General features: G+C 40.9%; 1 protein-coding gene across 1 annotated transcript in view; it reads left to right on the top strand.

Annotated features, from left to right (window-relative positions):
- LOC311226552 (oxidation resistance protein 1-like) overlaps window positions 1–24,024 on the top strand; it is a 179,666-nt gene that overhangs the window by 56,672 nt on the left and 98,970 nt on the right. Inside the window, exons 2-4 of the mRNA XM_084311972.1 lie at window positions 4,771–4,868; window positions 16,852–16,959; window positions 18,043–18,150. Coding sequence (XP_084168098.1) covers window positions 4,771–4,868; window positions 16,852–16,959; window positions 18,043–18,150 — 314 coding nt within the window. The remainder of the gene's footprint in view (window positions 1–4,770; window positions 4,869–16,851; window positions 16,960–18,042; window positions 18,151–24,024) is intronic.

Genomic DNA, 24,024 nt, shown 5'->3' with positions numbered 1-24,024 from the left:
AAAAGCCATGTGGACTCGGTGAGGTTAAACTTTGTGCATAATATATTTCTCCATAACTACAAAAGCCCTGGTTATTAAAAATATCCCCTAATGATGGGCGGCTAGGTGGTGTAGTGGGCAAGGCACTCGCCACCAGTTTGGAGACGCTAGGATTCGCGTGTTCGAATCCAGCTCTCCACATTGTTTTCAGTTTAGCTGGTCGTCCGCAGTAATACACATTGGCCGTATTATGGGGAGGGAAAACTGAAGGGTGGGGATCGAACGTTGTGAACAAGCGACTCCTACAAGTCGGTTGGTGCGCCTGCGCAGTAGAATCAGGAAGTGTCGGGGGCAGCGTGAGCCTCCCACGCGTTACTCCTCGACACTGAGAGATCGAGCTGCGCAGGTGAAAAGATGCGACTGCTGTTACCTCAAGTACCGGAGGGGACTTGTGCTATGTATGACTTAGTCCACATTTCAGCCGGCTTGTGGGAGGCAAGAAACAGCGTTCGTGACAGGGGAGGGTTGAATTGGATGATACGAAATTGGGATGGGAGAAAAATATAGAAAAATGGGAGAAAAAGTGGATAAAAAAAAAAAATCCCCATATAGGGAATCTTATAGGACGTTTTTCCATTAAGAGTGCATTGTTATTGAATATGGGAGTGTGATTATGCCATTTTTGAGGGTTAGGATATTTTTTTTGTGTTTCCCGCCATGTTCGGATTGCATGGGTAATTATGGGGCCAAATTTCCGCTCACAGTGCTTGATTGGAAGTTTAGTGTGTGCTATGTCCTTCAGTCTCTGTGGGGCTACTATGTTTTCTTCCAATTCTCTCCAGGATAGCATTGAGCTGATGAAGTTGATTCTTGGTAGTACATCCATCTTAACTATTGATACCCTTGCCTGTACTGAGTTTTTAAGTTTTGCCCACCTGTCCAGGTCGTCTTTGATTTTGTTCTGTATTTTTGTGTAATTGTGCTTCACCGTTTGTCTTATGGTGGGAAATATTTCCACACCCAAGCATCTAAAATGTTTTACCATGGGTATCGCAACTGGGAGGGTTGTGTCTTTTTTTGCATGGGTGTTAAGTGGAAGGAAAGCCGACTTCGGCCAATTTATTTTAAATCCCGATAAATCACCAAAGTTCTCTATCAACTTGAGTAGATGAGGCAATGTGGTGTTGGGGCTTTGCATGAACAATATTACGTCGTCCGCATATAAACTAATTTTATGTTGTGTGCCCTTGATTACGATTGGTTCTATGTATTGGGATTGTCTTATATATTGTGCTAAAGGCTCTAATGATAGATCGAATAGTCCGGGACTAAGAGGGCAACCCTGTCTGGCTGAGCGTGATACCGGAAAGATTTTGGAGATGAATGTACCTGTTGTAATCATGGCCGATGGGTCCTTGTATAATACTTTAATCATATCAATGAATCCTTTTCCTAACCCCATCCTTTCTAATACTGCCCATAGAAACGACCATTCCAGCCTGTCAAATGCTTTCATAGCATCCAGGGACAGCATCGCCTTAGGTATGGTGTCCTCTTTGTCTGCCTCTAGTACGTGCAATATTCGTCTTATGTTATCATTGATCAGGCGACCTCTTATGAAGCCAGTTTGGTCCGGATGAACTAAAGACGTCATATTCTTTTGTAATCTGATGGCTAATACCTTAGAGTACAGTTTGACATCGGTTCCGAGGAGGCTTAAAGGTCTGTAACTACCGCACTCGGTGGGGTCTTTGTCTTTTTTGAGAAGGACTGAAATGAGTGCAATATTGTTGTGTTTATGGAAGCTCCCCTCCTTGACTGAGTATAAGATCATATTTAGTAATAAGGGTCCAAATATGTCCCAACAAGAAAGGTACATTTCTGATGGGATACCGTCTCTTCCAGGAGCCTTACCATTTTTCATTTCGGATATGGCCTTCTTGAGTTCCTCTAATGTGATCGGTGCTTCTAACTGTTTAGCGTCATCCTCCGAAAGTTTAGGGAGAATAATTTGATTTAGATATGTGTCCAATTTGTTTTGATCAAAGGTCGTTTCTGATTTATATAAGTCGGAGTAGAATTCTTTGAATGTATCGTTTATTATTATGGGGTCTGTTACAAGTACTTGTTGTTTTCTAATGGCAGTTATATCTGCAAATTTTGCATTAATTCTTAATCGCATGGCTAATAGGTGACTAGGTTTAGAACCTTGGGAGTACTGCTGTTGTCTTGTGCTGCGTATTTGCATTTCCGATTTTTGTCTGTATATTGCATTGATCTCTGTTTTTAGTACGTTAACTTGATTTTCTAGTCTAGTTGAGTTGTTGTATTTTAAGGAATTAAATAACGTTGAGTAAAGCGTTTCCAGTTCAGACAGTTTTGTGCATTGATTCTTGCGCAATATGGAGGAAAATCTATCCGTGAAATCCTTGATCATACCCTTTACCGACATCCATATTATTCTGGGGTCTTGCACCGCGTTTGCATTCTCCCGTAGGAATACTGTGAGAGCTTCTTTGAGTTGTGTAATGAATTCCTTGTTGTTAAGCAGCATCGTATTAAAACGCCATCTTGGGGCCCGGGAAGATAGTATACCAAATGTTGCTTTTAGGAGTAAATAACAGTGATCTGAAAGCGCATTGGGTATCATTTCCACTTCATATTTATCAAATAGTCTCGGGGATGCAAAGACATAATCAATTCTGGATAATGTGTTATGTCTCGCCGATCGACAGGAGTACTTTCGGGTCGTGGGATTAAGTGAACGCCATAAATCATTTACCCCTGTAGTCTTTGACCAATCTTTTAATGCTTTAGATGAATTTTTTTGTTCGCTGGAAAAGGCGAGGTAAGATTTGTCCATCCTTGGATTCCAAATGGCATTAAAATCCGCACCTATTATAAATGAGTACTCTGGATGGTTTAACATTTCATCGGTTAGTGAAGTGAAGAAACCCTCTTCGTACAAATTTGGGGCATATACCGCTGCCAACGCTATTTTCCTGTTATTGTGTACAATCCTAGCTATAGTTATACGCCCCTCAGCATCCGACCATACCCCCTTTAATTCGATATTTAATTTACGTCTGACGACTATGGCTACACCTCGAGTTCTCGTACCAAAAGAAGAGTGACTAATATTATGGTATGTGTTATCCGCTAACGTATCTATGTCTTCCTCTAAAATGTGCGTTTCGCTTAGTAGAGCCACGTCCACATGTTCTTTTTTCATCAGTGTGAGCACGCTTTTGCGTTTGTGTTGTTTGTTTATCCCACCAGTGTTCCATATCATTATATTCAAACTAGCCATAATCTATGCATGTTTTTGTGTAGTTTTTGGTAATGCTTCTGGAGTGCGAAGCTACAATAGATGTACATCCAATTATTGAGGTCCCGTTGAGAGCCGAGCTTAAAAACATATATATATACAAATAAAAATCCCCCTTTTTTTTCTTTTTTTTTGGTGTCGACAGTCTTAGTAAAAAGAAAAAAATCGATTACTGTGTCGAAATATTATACAAAATCTAAAATGTTGCCAAAAAGCGGGAGCTGCCTATTGATCCTTTAATGTGGCAGAATAATCACAACACATGTGAGAGGTTTTGAGATTGTGTTTCTGAAAATGTACGCAGCATCTCCTAAGGTACAGGTATCAGCAAGGTAATAGTAGAAAGACATAAATATAGGCAATATACAATCACATCTGAATATAAAAATATGAGGTGTTTGGGGGGAGAGAGAGAAGAGAGGGAGATGGGTGTAAGAGTCATCTCACAGCCCCCCTTCTCAACACACCTCACCTGCAGAGAGGGAGACGGAGACGGTAAGGTAGTGCAGGTAGATTAGCTGCCAACAAACCACCACAGAAACGGAGAACCCCTAGTAAACAGAGCTAGGCAAAGCAGGCTAGCAATAGCTAAATAGCTAACTGATGCATAGATGAGGGTAAAACGAGGAAGAAAGACGAGCAGGATAACTGACAGTCAGGCAGGAAGACAGAGAGACAGACGGGCAGTGAAATGGGACAGCTAAGGTATTCTAGCTGATGTGTAGTTAGCCAGGCAAGCAGGTAATGTCAACGAATCGGCTACAGCTAGCAAGACAACAGCCCCTCTAGCCCTCGTAAGCAAGGAGGAGAGTAGGAGGGAGAGAGAGGGTGGGGGAGAGGAGGAGAGGAGAGGAGATAGGAAGGCAGTCACAGCAGCTGGGAGAGAGGGGGAGGTTCAGCAGCTGATGCTAGCAGGATAGCTAGCTAACCAGGAGGCAGATTAGTTGGCAGAGGGCTTGCATCACTGCACACACACACACACACACACACACACACACACACACACACGTCACACACAGAGCCCAGGCAGGCAGGCTGGCAGGCAGGCAGCTAGCTGGTTATCATCGTTTCCAGGGCTCTGTAACATAGACGTTTAGCTGAAAGATGATTCAGTCGTAAGCCGAACAGCCTCCTGCACAGAGGAAGAGAGAGAGAGAAAAGCAGAGACGGGTAGAGGGAAGGAGAGAGGGAGGGAGGGAGAGCTGACAGCGTATCGATGAGATGTGCTGAGTTGAGCCGGCTGCCTTAATCATCTTGCCTCCCTCCCTCCCTCCCACCCTCCCATTCATCCATCACTCCATCCGCCCCAGCCCTGCCTCCTGGAGCCAGCCAGCCTGTGGGATGGGCGGATGATGTGCCGCGGGGAGGTGGAGGTAGAGCAGAGGAAGACAGGATGAGGAGGAAGGAGAGGAGGACGGTGAGCGCCAGCCGTAACAATGCCCTGCCGTCTGCTTTGCTTCCAGACACGGGGCAGAAGGGTCGCCCGGAGAGGGACAAGAAGGACAAGAAGGATGTCAAGCGGATGTCCTTCCAACGTCCACGAGGAACCATGGAGTACTCGGTGAGTAATTATACTGTGACTATATTACTAACTCTTCTTGATCCATAAAGTTCTTTGTAAGTAATGACACTTTTAATATACTACCTACCAAACCATGGAGTACTCGGTGAGTAATTATACTGTTAATATGCTACCTACAGTACTTTGTAAGTAATTATACTGCCTATCAAACCATATAGCACTCTGTACATAATTATACTGGGTTACACTAAGACATTACACTATTGTGTGTGTAAAATATATATGTTACACAAAGATGCATGTGTGGGCATCTTTATTTGCCACTCATCCAGCTCTTTCTTTCATTATTTCTCTCCTCTCTCTCTCAATCTTTTACTGTGTCTTGGGTAGTGGCTTCTAGCAGGTTAAATCAGAGCGTGAGAGAGAGGTGATTTTACATCACTTTAATATCTTGCTATTGAGCTCAACGCTGAACTGTCTGTTCATCACTTTATATACTCATCACTATTTTTGCAGGAATTCTCGGAGCTAATAATATTGAGCTTATCAACCTACTGGACAGCTTTGAGCGAATACAACATGTAAATGAACCCACTCACCAACATGGTAACACCCTAGACTTAACAACAAGGTTGAACATTGATAAAGTGTCAGCAATCGAATTACCTACTATATCCGACCATTACTATATCTATTTTTTTATGCTAATCTTAACAGACTAAAATGGAGACCGTTGTTCAGTGAAGGGTACTAGATGATGACATGGCAGAAGAAAGGTTCTCAAATATCATGATACTATGGGAACCACCCAGCAGTGTTGTAGTACTCGAGTCCGAGTCCTTGACTGATTTTCAGGACTCGTGACTCGACTTGGACTTGAGCACTGATGACTCGGACTTGGACTTGGACTCGAGCATTGACTGCATTCAGACTCTGAAGGTGCAGACGAGGACACTTGTTAATTAATAAATATGTTTATTTTTTTTAATAGGCCCTAATGATTTGGCAAAATATATTGATGGCTAGTGCATTTGTTTGGCTATTGTGTCACACAAAGTAAATAAACTCCCCCCCCCCTTTTTTTTTAAATGGTGACCGCTGTCATTTATGTTTAATGTAGACCTTTTTTTATTTGTATGTCAGCTCTTTGACTGCCATAGAGGAGTGGACTCGACCTTGATTGGACTTGGACTAGGGTAATGGGGACTCATACTCGACTCAGGCTCTTCTTTGGTGACTCGGACTTGGACTCGAACACTGGCGACTCTAGACTCGACTCTGACTCGATATTTAGTGACTCGACTACAACACTGCCACCCAGCCAGACTGTTCTTTAAACTGCATGGTTGAAAATCTCAACAACACCCTATCATTTACTCTAGATGCTCTGTCTCTATTGATTGAAGGTAAAAAAAATAAGTCGACTGACAAAATCTCCCCATGGTTAAATAGCAGTGTTGGTCAGACTAAGATAATCTGTAGAGCTGCTGAACGAAAATGGAGGAAAACTAACCTCACAGTTCACTGTGATATATATATATATGAAGCCATGACTGCCTATAACGAAGAAATACGAGTGGCAAGAAAGGACTATTTTTTCTAAGATTATCACAGAGAATGCTGGAAACTCTTATTCACTGCCATTGACCAGATACTCAACACTGCCCTCACCTCTCTGTAGTCCTCTGCTTCAATATGTGAAGAACTTGCATTATTCTTCAATAACATAAATCCGAGCCGGCATTAGTCCTGATTAGGGATGCTCAATATTGGCTTTTATACCGATATACCGATATTGTCCAACTCTTAATTTCCGATACCGATATCAACCGATACCGATATATGCAGGGTTTCCCCCCCCCCCCAAAAAACGGAATAATTTCAGGTAATTAACATTACATATCTCTTGTTGTGGAATTAACACAACATTATGCATACTTTTGACAATAAATAAAATCGGAATATGTTCTTACTTGCCTACCTGGGTAAATAAAGGTTAAATAAATGTAAAAAAAAAAAAAAAGAATAATAATAATTTCTTTTTTTTTAAACCCGATACCGATATTTTCCAATATCACATTTTAATGCCAATATCGGTAGGCCGATAATATCGGACATCCCTAGTCCTGATGCAAACACAGATACCATCTGTATACCCTGCAAAAAGTAACCGGTGGAAAATTCACTTGCATTACATCAACTGAGGTCTATAAAATTGAATGTAAGGTGCTCCCATAGTCGAGCGGACTTGCGCGGACTCAAAGCGGACCCAAAGCGGACTCCAAGTGCGAAGGTCCAATTTTCTAATGTGCGGACGTCCACGCCGCTGACTTGGTGTCACACAAAACGCTGCTTGGTGTTTTGGTTGACATCGACTTGCATTTAATGTAACGCCGATCTGCATTTTACTCTGACCACTCGCTTTCTCACTCGCAAAAGAGAATGGCTTTTCTAAATGAAGTGTGTAAAACTGCCAGTTTTATTATCGAAATATTGGAAACGGAGATAACATAGAGTATGTCTCTTCCATTCATTTTGGGGACGATGTTCAAATATCATACTTACTACCTGTACCCCCTCCCCCCCCATGCTGCTATGATGCCTGAATTTCCCCAAGGGGATCAATAAAGGAATATCTTATCTTATCTTATCTCCGTTTCCAATATTTCGAAATAAAACTGGTGTTTTTATTTCATGCAATGCGTGATTTCAGCACCACCGCTGTCCACCTCATGTTGAGCAAGCCTATGCGGTACATTGCACCTCGCTGCCTATATACCTGTTATTCAAGTGTGTAAAACTGCCCGTTTTATTATCAAAATATTGGAAACGGAGATAAGATACCGGTACTCTTTATTGACATCGGATGACGACGACATGACAGAAGTTGAACAGCGTGGGAACAATTGTGTAAACTGGCGCGAGACATGTAGGAAATTGGTCTGCTGAGGTACGCTCGACTGAAAGCTCAGAGTTCAGCGGACCTCCGAGGAGTCCAGTCCGCGTACAGTCCGCTCGACTATGGGAGCACCTTTAACTCCTCCACTTCCTGTATTGAGCATATACCTACCGTATCTTTTAAGTGGATATTTGTTATAAAACCCTTACTAAAGAAACCCAAACTAGACAGTAATGTACTGACCAACTATAGGCCAGAACATACCACAGCACTGAAACTGCTCTCACTAAAATAATTTGACTAAACTTGGATGCAAATAAGTCTCAATTCTCAAAGCACAGCATTCTACACGATTAACCATGATTTCCTAATGAATTGGTCTTTCTGTTCAGAACATATATCAAAGGGAGAAAATATTACGCTTGGAGATTATGCTTCTGAGAAACATGGCATCTACTTTGGAGTTCCACAAGGGAGCTGCCTTGGTCCACTATTATTCTCTCTATACATGCTGCCACTTGGGGACATCGTTAGAAAACACAATGTATGTTTCCATAGCTACGCAGATGTCACACAATTGTACATCTTTGCTGAACCAAATTATCCCACAGCTATCGACTCCATGTCTGCCTGTTTCTTAGCAATAAACAAATGGATGACAACTTCCTAAAATTAAATGAGGACAAAACTGAAATCCTACTAGTTGGCCATAACAAAAAGAGAAATGCTGCTGAGCAATATGGGGCAATTCTTCCACCTTAGAAACATAGCTAAAGTACGGCCATTTATAAATCAAAAGGACGCTGAAAAACTGATCCATGCCGACTTGTAATGCACTCCTTACCGGACCCCCGAAGAAATTGCAGAAAAACTCAATTTGTTCAAAACTCTGCAGCTAGGAATTGACTAGAACCAAAAGGAGAGACCAAATCAGTAACATTTTGTTAACATTTAGAATCTATTTTAAGGTCCTCCTCCTTATATACAAAGCACTAAATAGAACAGGACCAAGCTACATTGCCAATTCTCTAGTGAACAATGTGCCCCTTGTGCCCCCTAGAACATTACAATCATCTATTACTGATTTATTGAATTATGCACCAAAGCTATGGAACACCCTACCTATGGACATTAGGGAGGCTAGATCACTAAATATTTTCAAAAGCAAGCTAAAGATTTACCTCTTCTCCATAGCCTTTTAATACACTCTGCTGCTTGGACTCATTGCATCCAGACTGTGATTGTTGTACTGTAGATGATAACTATTTTATTTAGGGATGTCTGATATTATCGGCCTACCGATATTATCGGCCAATATTGGCATTCAAATGTAATATCGGAAATTATTGGTATCTGTTTTCAAAAAAAGAAAAAAAAATTATTTACCCAGGCAAGTAAGAACAACTTATTATTTTATTTATTGTGAAAAGTATGCATAATGTTGTGTTTTTTGGGGGGGGGGAAACCCTGCATATATCGGTATCGGTTGATATCGGAAATTAAGAGTTGGACAATATCGTTATATCGGATATTGGTGAAAAAGCCAATATCGAACATCCCTAATTTTATTGCATTGCACTATTGTACTGTATCATATGCTAAATTATGTATTTTATTGCACTGCTCTTATTTGTCTTATCTGTCTATTTTTATACTCATTCTATGTCTGAACTTTATGCATTGCTTTTATTTAGTCAGAAACCTGCTAAAGTCTTTTATAGATTCTAATGTAGATTTTAATAGATTTAATCTTTTTAATAAAAAATGTTCATAGATTTTAATCACCGAAATCTATTACAACATTTCCGGGAGGTTTTAATAACATTTCCGGGAGGTTTTAATATCAATCTTATCTGCAAATGTTATGTCTATAATTATGCCAATTTGTATCCCTACTGTATCACTGCTGTGAAGCACTTTGGGCTGCAATTCTTGTATGAAAGGTGCTTTACAAATAAAGTGTATTATTACAAACATAAGACTGTTCTGACAGCACAATATTGATCTAACTAAGAGATCTTTTGTGAAGTTTTTGTGCATAGATCACTAGATTCATCAACTCCTAATGTGCGCTCTCTGCCCACTGAAGCTCTGCGTTTTTAACATGCGGTCTTAGCGTTAGTCGGTCACGTTGCTCTCGATAATGCAGCCCCTGACATACGCGGGTTCTTGGTTCCAGAAAAGAGTTTTCCTGGCCGAGAGCCGGTTCTTTTAGCTTTGGAAACACAATGAACTGGTTGGAGATTAGGCACCGGCCCAGGACCGGCGCTCAAAACGCCTTGGTGGAAAAGGAGTCCGTTACATGCCGCTAGGCGGGCCATGGCTCTCGCGAGATGGGTCCACACACACACACACACACACACACACACACACACGCACACACACACATACATAATGACCAAATTAGCAATAAATGTTCATTTATTTATTTAATGTGGTGTACTAAACATTCAGTCACAGGGCCCCCAAATATCTTCACTATGTTCCTAGTGTCAGGGAATCGAACACAGCCACAGAACCAGACCTAGCTTAGCAAACCTGCATCCTCCACGGTGGAGAACAAAGATGCAAATTTTCTCACACAGCACACGAATGTGTTTCCTTTGACCATCAAACAGGGTTTGAACCTGTATGGTTTCTAGGTGAACGTTAGGAAATGGCTCCTACAAAAAGTCCCAGAGTAACTCGGGAGACTGACGGTGGAGGGGGGCTTCCTGCTTTAGTAAATTCTTTCTTTTGATAGAAATTTTATTTTATATAAACAAAACACCACAGCACACTATACAGTAACAAAGTCAATAATAATATTAACAATAATAAACATAACAATATCAAATAACAACTAACGGTACAGTAATGACAATAGAAATGATAAATGGAGTAAAAAAAAGGGTTCGGGTTAAAAATTTAAAACACAAACCCTACAAAAGACATTAGACATTTGTTCAGAAGTAGTGTAGGGCGCTGTGCATGGGATTGTTAAATTACATATGTTTGAGAGCTTAGTCGTTATGGATTTCCAAAAATGAGCCACTGGAGGGCAATCTCAAAACATGTGCATATAAGTGCCCGCGGTCTTCAGAGAGCACAATGTGCATCTAGAGTCAGTCACCAGTCCCATAGCAAACAGCTTCCTAGGCGTGAGATACGTCCTATGAATATAATTAAAGTGTATCTGCTGGTGATTTGGGCTTTAGTACATATTTTATTAACAATGTTGTATTAGTTTAACTAATATACTTTAGGCTGATGATGGTAATGATAAATACTATGTGCTGCTGAGACCAAGGACCACAATGGAAATCCAACTTTCTTTTTATTAATCCTTGATCATTTTAGCACACATGACTTGCTGTAACGTATGTTTTAATAATTGTCAAATAAACTAGACTAAATTGAAGTTGGAACTAGGGAAATATGCCCTGCCTTCAAAGGGAATTCCCAGCAGGAAACTGGGTTTTTCTCTCAATTCCCACTTTCCCAAAATGCAGTTTTCTGATGTCATGTCAACCTGTCTCGATACACTTATAGTTGAACTGTTATGCATCTGTTAATATTTTTGTTACTCACCCATGTTCACAGGTCTGGTGGACCCACACCATTACTGAGATTTGAAAACGATAAAGCCATAACTGTTAACTCATTGAGCGTCGCCAATCACGAGTATAGTCTGGTTTTAATCGTTATCTTTTATTAGCGATATCCATTCATTTTCATCCATCCAACCTGATGTTATCGTTGGGAATGGGTCTGAGCTCGCAAAAGGGCAAATACCGCCGCCTATCGCCTCCCGGATGGTATTGCACATCATTGGATTGGATTGGCTGGGACTGCATAAAAAAAAAAAAATCCGGTCCAGGTTTTCCTTCTCGGGCATGCAGTATCGTTATACCACATTGACTGGGGACACTGAGCAGCGTGGATTATGTGTTTTGGATATATAACGTTGGATCAATAAATGCGATCAATATTTGGAATGGCGATCAGGAATTGGATTAATCTTTTTGCAGGACATCAGATGTGAGGTAAGGACTCTATGTTACCAATCTTGGGTTAATCAGATGTTTCTTTCACAGCGATCACAACGTGTGTGTGCGTGCCGTTGGCGCCGACCAATGCACGGATAAACGATTTTTCAGCCCGCTTTCTGTATCGTGCATGAGGACACATATACTATCGATAATCTAGCGTTTATTTGAAAACGATTCATAAATCAGCAGAAAAATGACAACGTGTTTTGTGTATTCCACTAAAGGGCTATTATCGCGTCTTTCTCTGGAATTACTAGAAATCACAAACTATACTCATATTCAAAACGGTATAAAAACGGAAATGTACAGATGAAAAAACAATCCGTTTTGTACATGATTGATAAGCGACGGGTGTATTAGACCCATAGCCATAATTTAAGATATATTTTAACCACTCTCAAATCTCCCCGTCCTTTCATTGATTAAAGCGGTGGCCATCTATACCTACCGGTATATTCGCCATATAGCTCCGGTGCTGAATGTGTTAATGTAAAGATACTTAACAGATGTTAACTTTATCTCAATTACAAGCAACCTAGAAAGCATAATGGTTAATATTTGCAATTTACCTCTGCTAGATCACTTATCAATTATAATCAGACATGAATGGAATAAATCATGTTTATCTTGAAAAATGAAACGAGGTGAAGGTACAAAGTGAACCGACACCATGTATGTCAAATAAATGTGTAGGGGGGGCGGGGGGTGCACTGAATGAAAATGTGTTATTTTATATGTTGTTCACAGAAAATGAGCCAATGCCAATGAGTCTCAGGTTAGAAAAATAATTAGTTCTATCATTTCTCTTTTAGTAAACATAAAAAAACGGGTCCCATATACCAGAACACCACACAACGGTTCATCTTCAGAAGACAATTGAAGCTAGATTCTTATCAATACCAGTGTGGCAGCCTAATATAACCATTGCTAAGCATACAACTACATAAACTACATATTTTCAGTGTTCCCACAGGGTCTTAAATGTGATTCTGATGGGTCTTAAAATTTATTGGATTAGGAAGTTGCTTCTATGTTGCGATAACTTCTCAATCTTATCTTTAAATGTGTTTGGGGGGATGTCTGGGCTGCAAAGTAAGCATTATGATAATAGCCATAATATTAGTTCCCCCCCAACAATTCATATGGAATTACTTATTTCATAGTCATTTTCCTTCTTCCCTAGTATGGCTGTATAGGTATTAAATTGTATTCAACAGTCTTAAAATGATCTTGTTGAAACCTGATGTTACAGGTATATGGTTTCTCTCTGAGCTGAAAGGCACTGAAGTCGTGATTCTTAATTTCCAACCGGCAGCTTCCGACTTCTGACTGAATGGAACATGGCGTAAGATGCAGAAACACTGGCAGTCGTGTTATATGTGGAAACTCTGTAACGTAGATATGTCCCGAGCCATCTGGCCCTGTAATGGAAAGCAGACTAGTGTTTTTACATGTACGTAGATATCCTGCTCTTATCTACTTGCAAGCATGGTGATTTTAATGGCACCTTTAAATGGTCTCCTAGAGACCATATCTCATCTCGTCATTAAGTAAGCTGTATTGATTTTTTTGGAGGATATTATTACGTCTCGGGTCAGTATGTTTCCTGGTGTGTGTGTGTGCAGTAACCTGATATTTTTAGTGATTATCCTGTTCTGGGATCAGTGTCCATGGAGGAATAGGTTCGGGGTGCGTTTGATTTATGTGTCAGACGGAGACGTTACCCCCGGCACTGTCTCCAGGGGAGATGGCCGTGTGGCCTTGAATTATTGATGAACCAAACAAACCAGAAACTGATACCCAGTCAAACCGCCAGGGCCTTCTGTGTGCATGGAGATACGTCAGGAACTGTTTAGTTCAGAGACACTTTGACCATTCAGAGACATTATGACCATTCAGAGCTGTAGACACTTTGACAATTCAGAGACACTTTGACCATCATTCAGAGAACACTTTGACCATTCAGACACTTTGACCATCATTCAGAGAACACTTTGACCATTCAGAGACACTTTGACCATCATTCAGAGAACACTTTGACCATTCAGAGACACTTTGACCATCATTCAGAGAACACTTTGACCATTCAGAGACACTTTGACCATCATTCAGAGAACACTTTGACCATTCAGAGACACTTTGACCATCATTCAGAGAACACTTTGACCATTCAGAGACACTTTGACCATCATTCAGAGAACACTTTGACCATTCAGAGACACTTTGACCATCATTCAGAGAACACTTTGACCATTCAGAGACACTTTGACCATTCAGAGCTGTAGACACTTTGACCAGAGCTGTAGACACTTTGACCATTCAGAGACACTTTGACCATTCAGAGACACTTTGACCATTCAGAGACACTGACCATTCAGAGACACGTTGACTATTCAGAGACACTTTGGCCATTCAGAGACACTTTGGCCATTCAGAGACACTTTGACCATTCAGAGACACTTTGACCATTCAGAGACACTTTGACCATTCAGAGACACGTTGACTATTCAGAGACACTTTGGCCATTCAGACACACTTTGGCCATTCAGAGACACTTTGACCATTCAGAGCTGTAGACACTTTGACCATTGCAGCTTTTCACTAGTAGCCATGTTGGTTCTCCTAACCCACTCCCTGGTTGTTTCTAAGTATTAAGAGGCCTTGCCCAAAATGTTTGTAGTTGTCTTTCTTCCAACATGGCTGCCTGTAACCACTTTAAAAGAAGATTCCTAATTTGTGTGCAGTGGTAGTTGTAGGTAATACATTGGAAATGTATGGGACATTATATTACTGTTCCATTGTGACTTGTTTACAAGATCCAGTAATACAGTACGATGTATAAGGATATAAGCATCATGTCTTGTCTCCTCTGTAAACTAATGCTTTGTGTGGCTGTTGGTTGGAGTGGCACTGGCTCGCACGCAAACAGTGGAGTTTTCTTTGCACACGGAAACGGCATAAATCACGGAGTTATCACTAGAGATGTTCCGATACCATTTTTTTCCTTTCTGATCCGATTCCGATACCTAAGCTTTGGTTATCGGCCCATACCGATACTGATCCGATACCAGTGCATACATTAAAAAAAATTAAAATGTAAAAAAAATTATATAAATTATAAAAAAAAAAAAAAAAATGTTTTATACCGCTACTGTTTGTATAGATTATGTTGTATAGATTAGTATTAGTATCAGTAATTGAAAACTATCTCAATGAGTTCACCCACGGAAAGGTTTTTGGCACATTAGTTCCACACGGACATTATACGTTGCTGCACTTGCCTCCACAAGGCTCCGTTTAGGTAGCAGAGGTTGTGTTGTGATTTTTGCACAATAAATATTCAACATTCTCTTTTGAGACTCCGCCTCAGACTCTTATCATTTGGCACTAAAAGCTAAACATTGTCACCGATATGGCTGTCCGCAACATGTCATTAATTGTGTACGTGAGGTGGTCGATCACTAGTGACGACGTTAACGTGAGCTAGGTTAGCTAGCATGAGCTACCGGTAGATGAAAAGACTAACTTTACTGGTGAAAATGTGATTTATGTTGGAATACTCCTTTGCCAACTTGCTGTACTTTGCTTGCAGGTCTGCAGCCATTATTGCTGGATTATGAATAGCCCCAACTTTAGCCAAGGTAACGTTAAAGCTAAACCTTTAACGTTAGTTAACGCTAGCTTTCGGTTAGCTGTTCAATGCTAACACCACCAAGCGAACGCATCAGAGCTCCCCGTCAACACCGCTCTGTCGGGAGGATGGCATTTAAGAAAGTTATCTGCTGTTAAAATGACAAACAGCATTGACACTTTAATTCACGGTCGGTTAAACAGACGTTTGTTTTATAATGCTCACAGCAGACCGCAGTGTTGTTGATAAATTACGTCATAATATGGTATCGGAGCGCAGAATTAGAGGGTATTGGCCGATACCGATACCAGCATTTTAGGCAGTATCGGCGGCATTTCCGATACTAGTATCGGTATCGGAACAACTCTAGTTATCACAGGGCAATACTGAATGCAGGGCTGAATAGGTAGATGTCATAGCTTCTCAAATTGAGGGTCCACTGGTCTGTGTGCATTATGAAATGACAATTGCACATTTTCATTGTTTTCTTTTACATCATTAATGAACCTAAACTTGAGATATTGGCTCATATCCACTAGTATCCATTCATGTACATGTAAACCAAAACTGAGATATTGGCTAATATCCATGAATGTACTATAAACCTAAACTGAGATATTGGCTAATATCCACTAGTATAGAGCCATATGGAATCCGCGATCACGGAATCGTGGACGGAATCGTGGAATTGAGCAATAAAAATGGAATAAACTATAAAAAAATAAAAAAAATAATTAAAAAAAAATGCTTTTTTTATGTTGTGGGACTTGTACAGCACTTTGTTCAACTTTGTCAGTGCTGTAAAGTTTAAACCTTTTTAAATCTTAGACAAACAACACTTTGCTTTCATGAAATATTGTAAGCCGTCATTTGAGGCTTTATAAAAGCAGCACAATGAACACAAATCTGTCAGTGCCGAGTCCGACCTCATCTTAAATAACAAACCGCATTGCTTGTTGTAATTTAACAAAGAGAGGCAGAGTTGATTTTGCTAAAATATCTAAAAAAAATTATATTTTTTTAATCAAATTTTATTTTCATATTCGAATCCCATGCCCATCGAACGAAGCTTCGAAGTATTTAAGACAGCCCTATTAAATGGACTGTTATATCTTATTAAATTGTGGACATTTATTCATTCCCACTTATTAGACACTATTTCTGATGGTAAAATGAGCGTACAAAGCAAAATACAGAATTCTGAAATATTCAAATGGAATTTGGAAAAAAATTTAATGGAATTTGGAAAAAAATAAAACGGATTTCATATGGCTCTACTACTAGTATCCATGAATGTACATATAAACCTAAACTGAGATATTGGCTAATATCCATTAATGTACATGTAAACATGCTCATTGAGCCATCATATTGTATCAACACTTTCTTTTATATTATGCCTAAGTATCTTAAATATAAATTGAACAAACATGACATGTGTGTTTTTGGTTGGTTCCTCAGGTGGAATCTCGTGACACTCTGAACAGCATCTCTCTAAAGTTCGACACCACGCCCAACGAGCTGGTCACTCTCAACAAGCTCTTCTCCAGAGCTGTGGTTCCAGGCAAGGTAGCTATACACACACACACACACACACACACACACACACACACACACACACACACACACACACAGACTTCAACGTTGGCTGTCGCCGAAATCTTTCGCATGGGGGCTAGATCGACATACTGTACTTCCATGTCCGTGGGTTGCAGTACACCGCCGAACCTCTGGATGGCTGTGCTGTGTTGTGTTCTACAAATGGCTATATTTCCGCACTTCCTCACCCAGTCTTTCTTCGATTTGGTCCATGTTTGTAACGCAGTTCATCACAATCGATAATGGGATGCTCCGACCAAGCTCCCGTACCTCAGGCCCAGCCCAGGGCAGCGGTCAATCGCAGCTCTGCGCTGTTCAATCACAGCTCTGCACTGTCCAATCACAGCTTTGCGCTGTCCACATCAGCTCATGTCGATTTGACTCATGGTTACATATATACCTGTTTGCTGTATACGTCAGACTCCGTGTGCGCGCGCATCAAGGGGGCAAAAGGTACGTAATCCTGGTCAGAACAATGGGGCAGACTACAATATATTTGCATTTGTTAGCCATGCTAGCGATCTAAACAATCAATCCATGCCAAAGCTAGATATGTAAAAGGTGAAAGACTCTCACTCACAGCCATGCTAATTTGGCAAAATGTCATCCAGCCATTTTCGTTTGAAACCACTTTTAGTCAGGGGAGTGTCATGGTTTCTCCATAGAGCTCCGTCATACTTTTTTAGCGCAGCAGCTCACGCAGATAGTCTGCAACTTAGTCACGTGACTCATTTGGTATTGCTGATTGGCTCGAACACGGTATGTTTTTGTATACAGCGAACACGTCTATTTGGCCAGCAGCATGTAGGCCTTGCCTGTAGGCTTGCGGGAGCTTGTCAGGCTTGCCGTGACCTTTGCAACCACTTTGACATGAGTATGAATTAGGCAACACACTTGCACTTCTCCAAAGCTGTGGTGCCAGGCAAGGTAGCCACACACACACACACTGTAGCTTCATTAAAACGAGCTGAGTTAAATAATCACGGTATGTAGCTTCAGTAACACAAGCTTGTTTTTATGTTTCTATGTGTTTGTCTGTTTGTTTGTGTCCAGGTGCTGTATGTTCCTGACCCAGATTATGTATCCAGTGTAGAGAGCTCTCCTTCCCTCAGTCCCATCAGCCCTCTGTCTCCAACCTCCTCTGAGCCTGACCTGGGCAGGGTAAGACTACATTACACCTCAGCCATCTGTCTCCAACCTCGTGTGTGTAGTGTGTGTGTATACGTATTGGGTCTGTGCGACTGCACCAACAGTAACACTAGACACACTCTGACCAGTCTGACACCAACAAATATCCAATGTCGACAATATCACAAAAAATTAGTGTTTACAAATCTTTATGTAATGGTATGTTTAGGCATTTTTCCAAAAAGGAGTTAGAAGAGTCGACACATTGACATGCGGAATTGTAAGAGGATAAACAAACACTAGATACACTCTGACCAGTCTACCACCAACACTAAACACTCTCTGACCAGTCTACCACCAACACTAGACACTGACCAGTCTACCACCAACACTTCTTTCCGAACACCAATCGCAGTAAACCAAATTATAAACGCAATGTAAAGAAAACTAGAATGTTATCTGAACCTAAAAAGCTATTATGAATTAGCAGAATATCTCTACTGTCACAGATGGAAAGCAGAGACGGAATCTAACCAGAATATATGTAAGGTCAAATAGAACGCAGAGATGGACTCTAACCAGAATATACTATAATAATAATAATAATAATAATAATAATAATAATAATAATAATAATAATAATAATAATAATAATAATAATAATAATAATAATAATTTTATTTGTATAGCACTTTTCATACAGAAATTGCAGTTCAAAGTGCTTCACAACAATAAAAAATACAGGCATAAGCAAGCATAAAAAAGAGGTAGCAAAGTAAGGTAAATCACAGCTTTTCAGTAATAACAATAATAAAATGGAATAAAAAAGTGCGGTTTGATTCAGTTTAAAAATAAGCAAAAGAAATATATATATATATATAACAGAGCAGTGCATCGCTCTTAATACTTTGAGTTTCTTTGCAAAGTACAGTTCTAAATTACCTTGTAGAACAACAGAGCAGTGCGTCGCTCACAACTTAACAGAGCAGTGCATCGCTCACTTTGAGTGCCAACGACGAGAAATCTCGTTAGTTCATGCCATGCGTTGAGTGCCAAGAACGAGAAATCTCTGAACATCTGATGAGGTAAGGAATCTATTTTACCAGTCTTGGGATAATCAGAGCTCTTTTCACCTATATATCAACGTGTCCCATATGTGTGGCTGTGAGTGTGTGTGTGTGCTGATCAGGAAATAAGATAATCGATTTTTCAGCCCGCTTCTCTAGCGTGCATAAGTAAGTACACATATCGATAATCTAGCGTTTATTTGAAAACGATTCATAAATAGGCCGAAAAATTACAACGAGTTTTGTGTATTACAGTAAGCGCGATTCCTGCAGAATCTTTTTTTTCTGGAAGTTTAAAAAAACTAGCGTTTTTCAAAATGGTATAAAACGGAATTGAACCGATTTAAAAAAAATCTGTTTCTACAATGTTGACTGCAAACAAGTCATTGATAAGCGACGGGCGTATTAGACACATAGCCATAATTTAAGATATAGTTTATGCGTTCGCAAATATGATCGCCCTCCATTGAGTACAGCGTTGGCACTCAAGCGCCTATTTCTGGCTCCCCCTGCTGGCACGGAAAGTGTTAACCTTGAGTTTCTTTACAAAGTTCAGTTTTGAATTACAACAGAGCAGTGCTCTTAAAATTACAGTGCAGGAGGTAGTGAGATAAAATGTGCATAGAATGAATTTGATAGGAAGTGTATAAAATTAGGTGGGGCGGCTACGTGGCGCAGTGGGCAAGGCGCTCGCAACGAATGCTGGAGACTAGGCTCGAACAGGATGCCTCCTGTTCGAGCCCCGCTCTCCACATTGCTTTCAGTTTAGCTGGTCGTCCACAGTAATACACATTGGCCGTATTACGGGGAGGCAAACTGAAGGGTGGGGATCGGGCGTTGTGGACAGCGACTCCTACAGGTCGGTTGGTGCGCTTGCGCAGTAGAATCAAGAAGCGACGGGGGCCCAGACCCCCGACGCTGAAAGATCGAGCCGCGCAGGTGAAAAGATGCGACGGCTGTTAACTCGAGTATCGGAGGGGACTCGTGCTATGTATGACTTAGTCCACATTGCAGCCGGCTTGTGGGAGGCAAGAAACAACGTTCAAAGACAGGGGAGGGTTGAATTGGACGATATGAAAATTGGGATGGGAGAAAAATTGAAAATGGGAGAAAAAGTGGATCAAAAAAAAAGTAGGTAGGGCTGATAGGTAGGTAGGTAGGTAGGTAGTCGATTAGTCTACTAATCGGTCGAAATGAGCCGTAGTCGACTGCCAACCTCTTAGTCGAATAAAAAATAAATAAAAAAAAGTATAATTATTATATATATTTTTGTATCATTCTTTCCAAAAGAAAAGAGGCCTAGAAGCGTGGCTAACGCTAATGGCACGCATACCAGAGGCTAACTGCCTACGAAAACAGGCACAGAGGCACTGAAAGAGGATTTCACCCATCTAATGAACACACTAGACTAGACAAATATCAAGATGTATCAATCAGTGGACCAATTGCATGCTTTTGCAGAGGACAAGAAGCCTTCAGTCGACTCCTTCAGACATTAAGCACCCCCACAGCCCAAATGGAATGATAAAAAAAAAGAAAAAAAACATTTACCCTTTTTCTTTTTTTTAGTCGACTAACGGAAGATTTTGGCCAATCATAGTCGACTATCCAAATCCTTAGTCGGGGACAGCCCTAAAAGTAGGTAGGGTAAGAATAGTGCAGGTAAAGTACAATTTGTGTCAGGATATCCCTGACGTTTCATTTAAATGCCTGAGCAAAGAGATAGGTTTCAAGCTGTCTTTTGAAGATGTCTAGCGAGTTGGCTTCCCTGATGTTTTGGGGTAGTTTGTTCCATAGTTTTAGAATGTTGGCGATGTAGCTAGGTCCCTGTCCATTTAGAGCTTTGTATGTAAGGAGAAGGACCTTAAAGTCAATTCTAAATGTTAGAGGAAGCCACTGTAAAGCAGCTAAGACTGGACTAATGTGCTCTCTTTTTGGTTCTAGTTAGCAGTCGGGCTGCAGAGTTTTGGATTAGGTGAAGCTTCTCTGTGGTTTTCTTAGGGAGACGTGTGAAAAGTGCATTACAGTAGTCTAACCCGCTAGATATAAATGCATAAATTAGCTTCTCAGCATCTTTTTCATTAATAAATGGTCGTACTTTTGCTATATATCTTTATTTTATTTTTTTTGTATCCTCTCTTTCTCCGATTTTTCTCTGTTTTCTCCCCGTCCCAATTTAGTCGTTGTGCCAATTCCCCCCCTCCCCTACCTGTTTGTTGTGCGCATGTTCTCCAACTGGTCGGTACAAGGGAAACCTGAAGTCCTCTGCACGCTTCCTCCGATATGCGCGGCGACAGCCAGTGCCTCTTTTTTCACCTGGCAGCGAGGACTCTCATTGGTGAAGTGTAACGCGTGGGAGGTCACGCTGCCTTCATCAAGTCCTGCCTCCGCTGAGCAAGCGCCCAGACCTGACCTGTAGGCGTTGCTGTCCACAACGCCAGATCCCCACCCGTGACTTCCCTCCCCCTAACCCAGCCAAACAGGTTAGTATAGCGATCAGCCCAAGCCAGAGACAATGCTGACTCCGGGAGTCGAGACCGCAGCCTCTTTCATTGGTGACGAGCGCAATCTCCGCTACGCCACCTGACCGCCTTCTTTTGCTATATTTCTAAGATGAAAGAACAATGTTTTGGTCACTTTGTTAATATGAGAATTGAAATTCAGTTCTGAATCTATGATAAGCCAGAGACTTGTGACCTCAGATTTGATCCAAGGGGTTAGTCCTCCCAGGTTCTTTATTAACGTTTCTTTTTTAGTTTTGGGGCTGTTAATTAGAATTTCAGTTGTTCTATTTGTTGAGAATAGTGCAAGTTCTTCACACTTAACCGTTGATGATTGCGAAGGTGCAGTGTTGAGTAGTCGATTAATAGCGGAAAAAAGGATTCTGGAGTTTCCAGCATTTTCTGTAATGATTTTAGAGACATAGTATTTCCTTGCTAAGCGGACGGTTTTATTATAGGCAGTTAAAGCATCTTTGTATATATCACTGCAGATAGTGGTTTTGGTTTTCTATTTTCGCTCGGCTGCACGACATTTCCTTTTTTCTTTGTTGACCGCATTATAGTTCAACCAGGGGGAGGCTCTTTTTTTTTTTTTTTTTTATAAATAGTGGGGCGACGGTATTTAATACAGATAGTGCATCATTGAGATTTTCTACCATTTCATTTAGAGAGCTGTCATGATTGTGTGGTTCATGTAGTCTGATAAGATTAATGAACTTTGATTCAGCCTTGTCGTTTAGGAGCCTCTTTTGAACTATGATTTCTTTTTTCGTTTTAGTAAGGGTTATTTGAGCATCAAAGAATATACAGTGATGGTCGGAGTGAGGTAATTCAGTTATTGAGAAATCTTTTATACTTAGCCCAGTTGTTGTTATGACTAAGTCTAATGTATTTCCATGCCGGTGAGTTGCATTTGTTATATGCTGTGTTAGATCAAAGCTATCCAGTAGATTTTTTTTAGCTCTATAGTTTTGGAGTCTGTTTTCTTATTAAAATGAATATTTAAGTCCATTTAGGATCACCTTATCGTATCCGGTAACACATAGTGAAATCAGTTCAGAGAACTCCTGTATAAATATTGGTGAGTGTCCTGGCGGGCGGTATATTGTGACTATTATGGTTGATTCTGTTTTTAGTTCAATGGCAAGATATTCCATCGACATGAACTCACCTAGTTCTGTGATTCTAAACAAGAGTTTTGAAAATTGCTGCAACCCCTCTTCTGTTTTTTTCCGGGTATTTGATGAAAACTATAGTCTGGTGGGCAGGTCTCTTTATCATTATTGATGTAGCTGTGTCGTTATTGAGTCATGTCTCTGTCAAATAGAAAGCAGAGATGGACTAACCAGAATTATGTACTGTCAAATAGAAAGCAGAGATGGACTCTAACCAGAATATCTCTACTATCATAGTTAAAAAGCAGAGATGGACTCTAAGCAGAATATATGTACTGTCAAATAGAAAGCAGAGGCAGAATCTAACCAGAATATATGTACTGTCAAATAGAAAGCAGAGGCAGAATCTAACCAGAATATATGTACTGTCAAATAGAAAGCAGAGACAGACTCAAACAAGAATATATGTAAGGTCAAATAGAAAGCAGAGACAGACGGGCTCAGTCACCACCTATTATCAAAATAATCAAAGGAAGAATTCACAAAAAATCCTGGCAACCAAGAAAATGAGTATAAAGTGGTAAAACAGTTGGACAGGTGAGGTTGAGACAGACATGCACGGGCGCCTGAGCAATGGAGCAAACGGAGCAGGTGCATCCCCACAATTGAACTTGGGGGAGCAAACATGTGCTTTTGCACCCCCACTTTTTGATCATATGAAAAATATGACATGTCCCTCCCCAATATATCACTGTAAACATAACTACGTCATTTCAATCAAATTAATAATACGCAATGACACTTAATAGCGAGTTTTTAAGTTTCGAAAGATTGTGACCCCCGCCCCCCACATTTTAATGGTTTGATCAACTGCCTCCCACGGCCCCTCCCCCAGCAGTCAGTGGCGCCTGCTGCAGGTAGGCTGAGTGTAAATATCACAGGCGACCGAGTCTGTCATTGGTGGCAGGAGCCCCGGAGAGAGTTCTCTTTTCTTTGTGAAGGGCAGGGCGCCCTGGAATGGGTTCGCCCCGAGAGAGGGGCCCGTGCCCTGGAAAGCGTTGCGGTTCCGGCGGCGTCCGGTGAGCTCTCGCTGGCCCTTGAAAATCCGGGGGAGAAGGTGTAAATCTCGCGCTAGGCCGTACCCATATCCGCAGCAGGTCTCCAAGGTGAACAGCCTCTGGCATTCTTCAAATCCCGATTAGATTAGATTTTTAAATACCACTG

Source organism: Notolepis coatsorum (genome assembly GCF_963971535.1).
Source record: "Notolepis coatsorum genome assembly, chromosome: 4".
Taxonomy (NCBI): domain Eukaryota; kingdom Metazoa; phylum Chordata; class Actinopteri; order Aulopiformes; family Paralepididae; genus Notolepis; species Notolepis coatsorum.
This window is presented reverse-complemented; position numbering and strand designations above follow the sequence as displayed.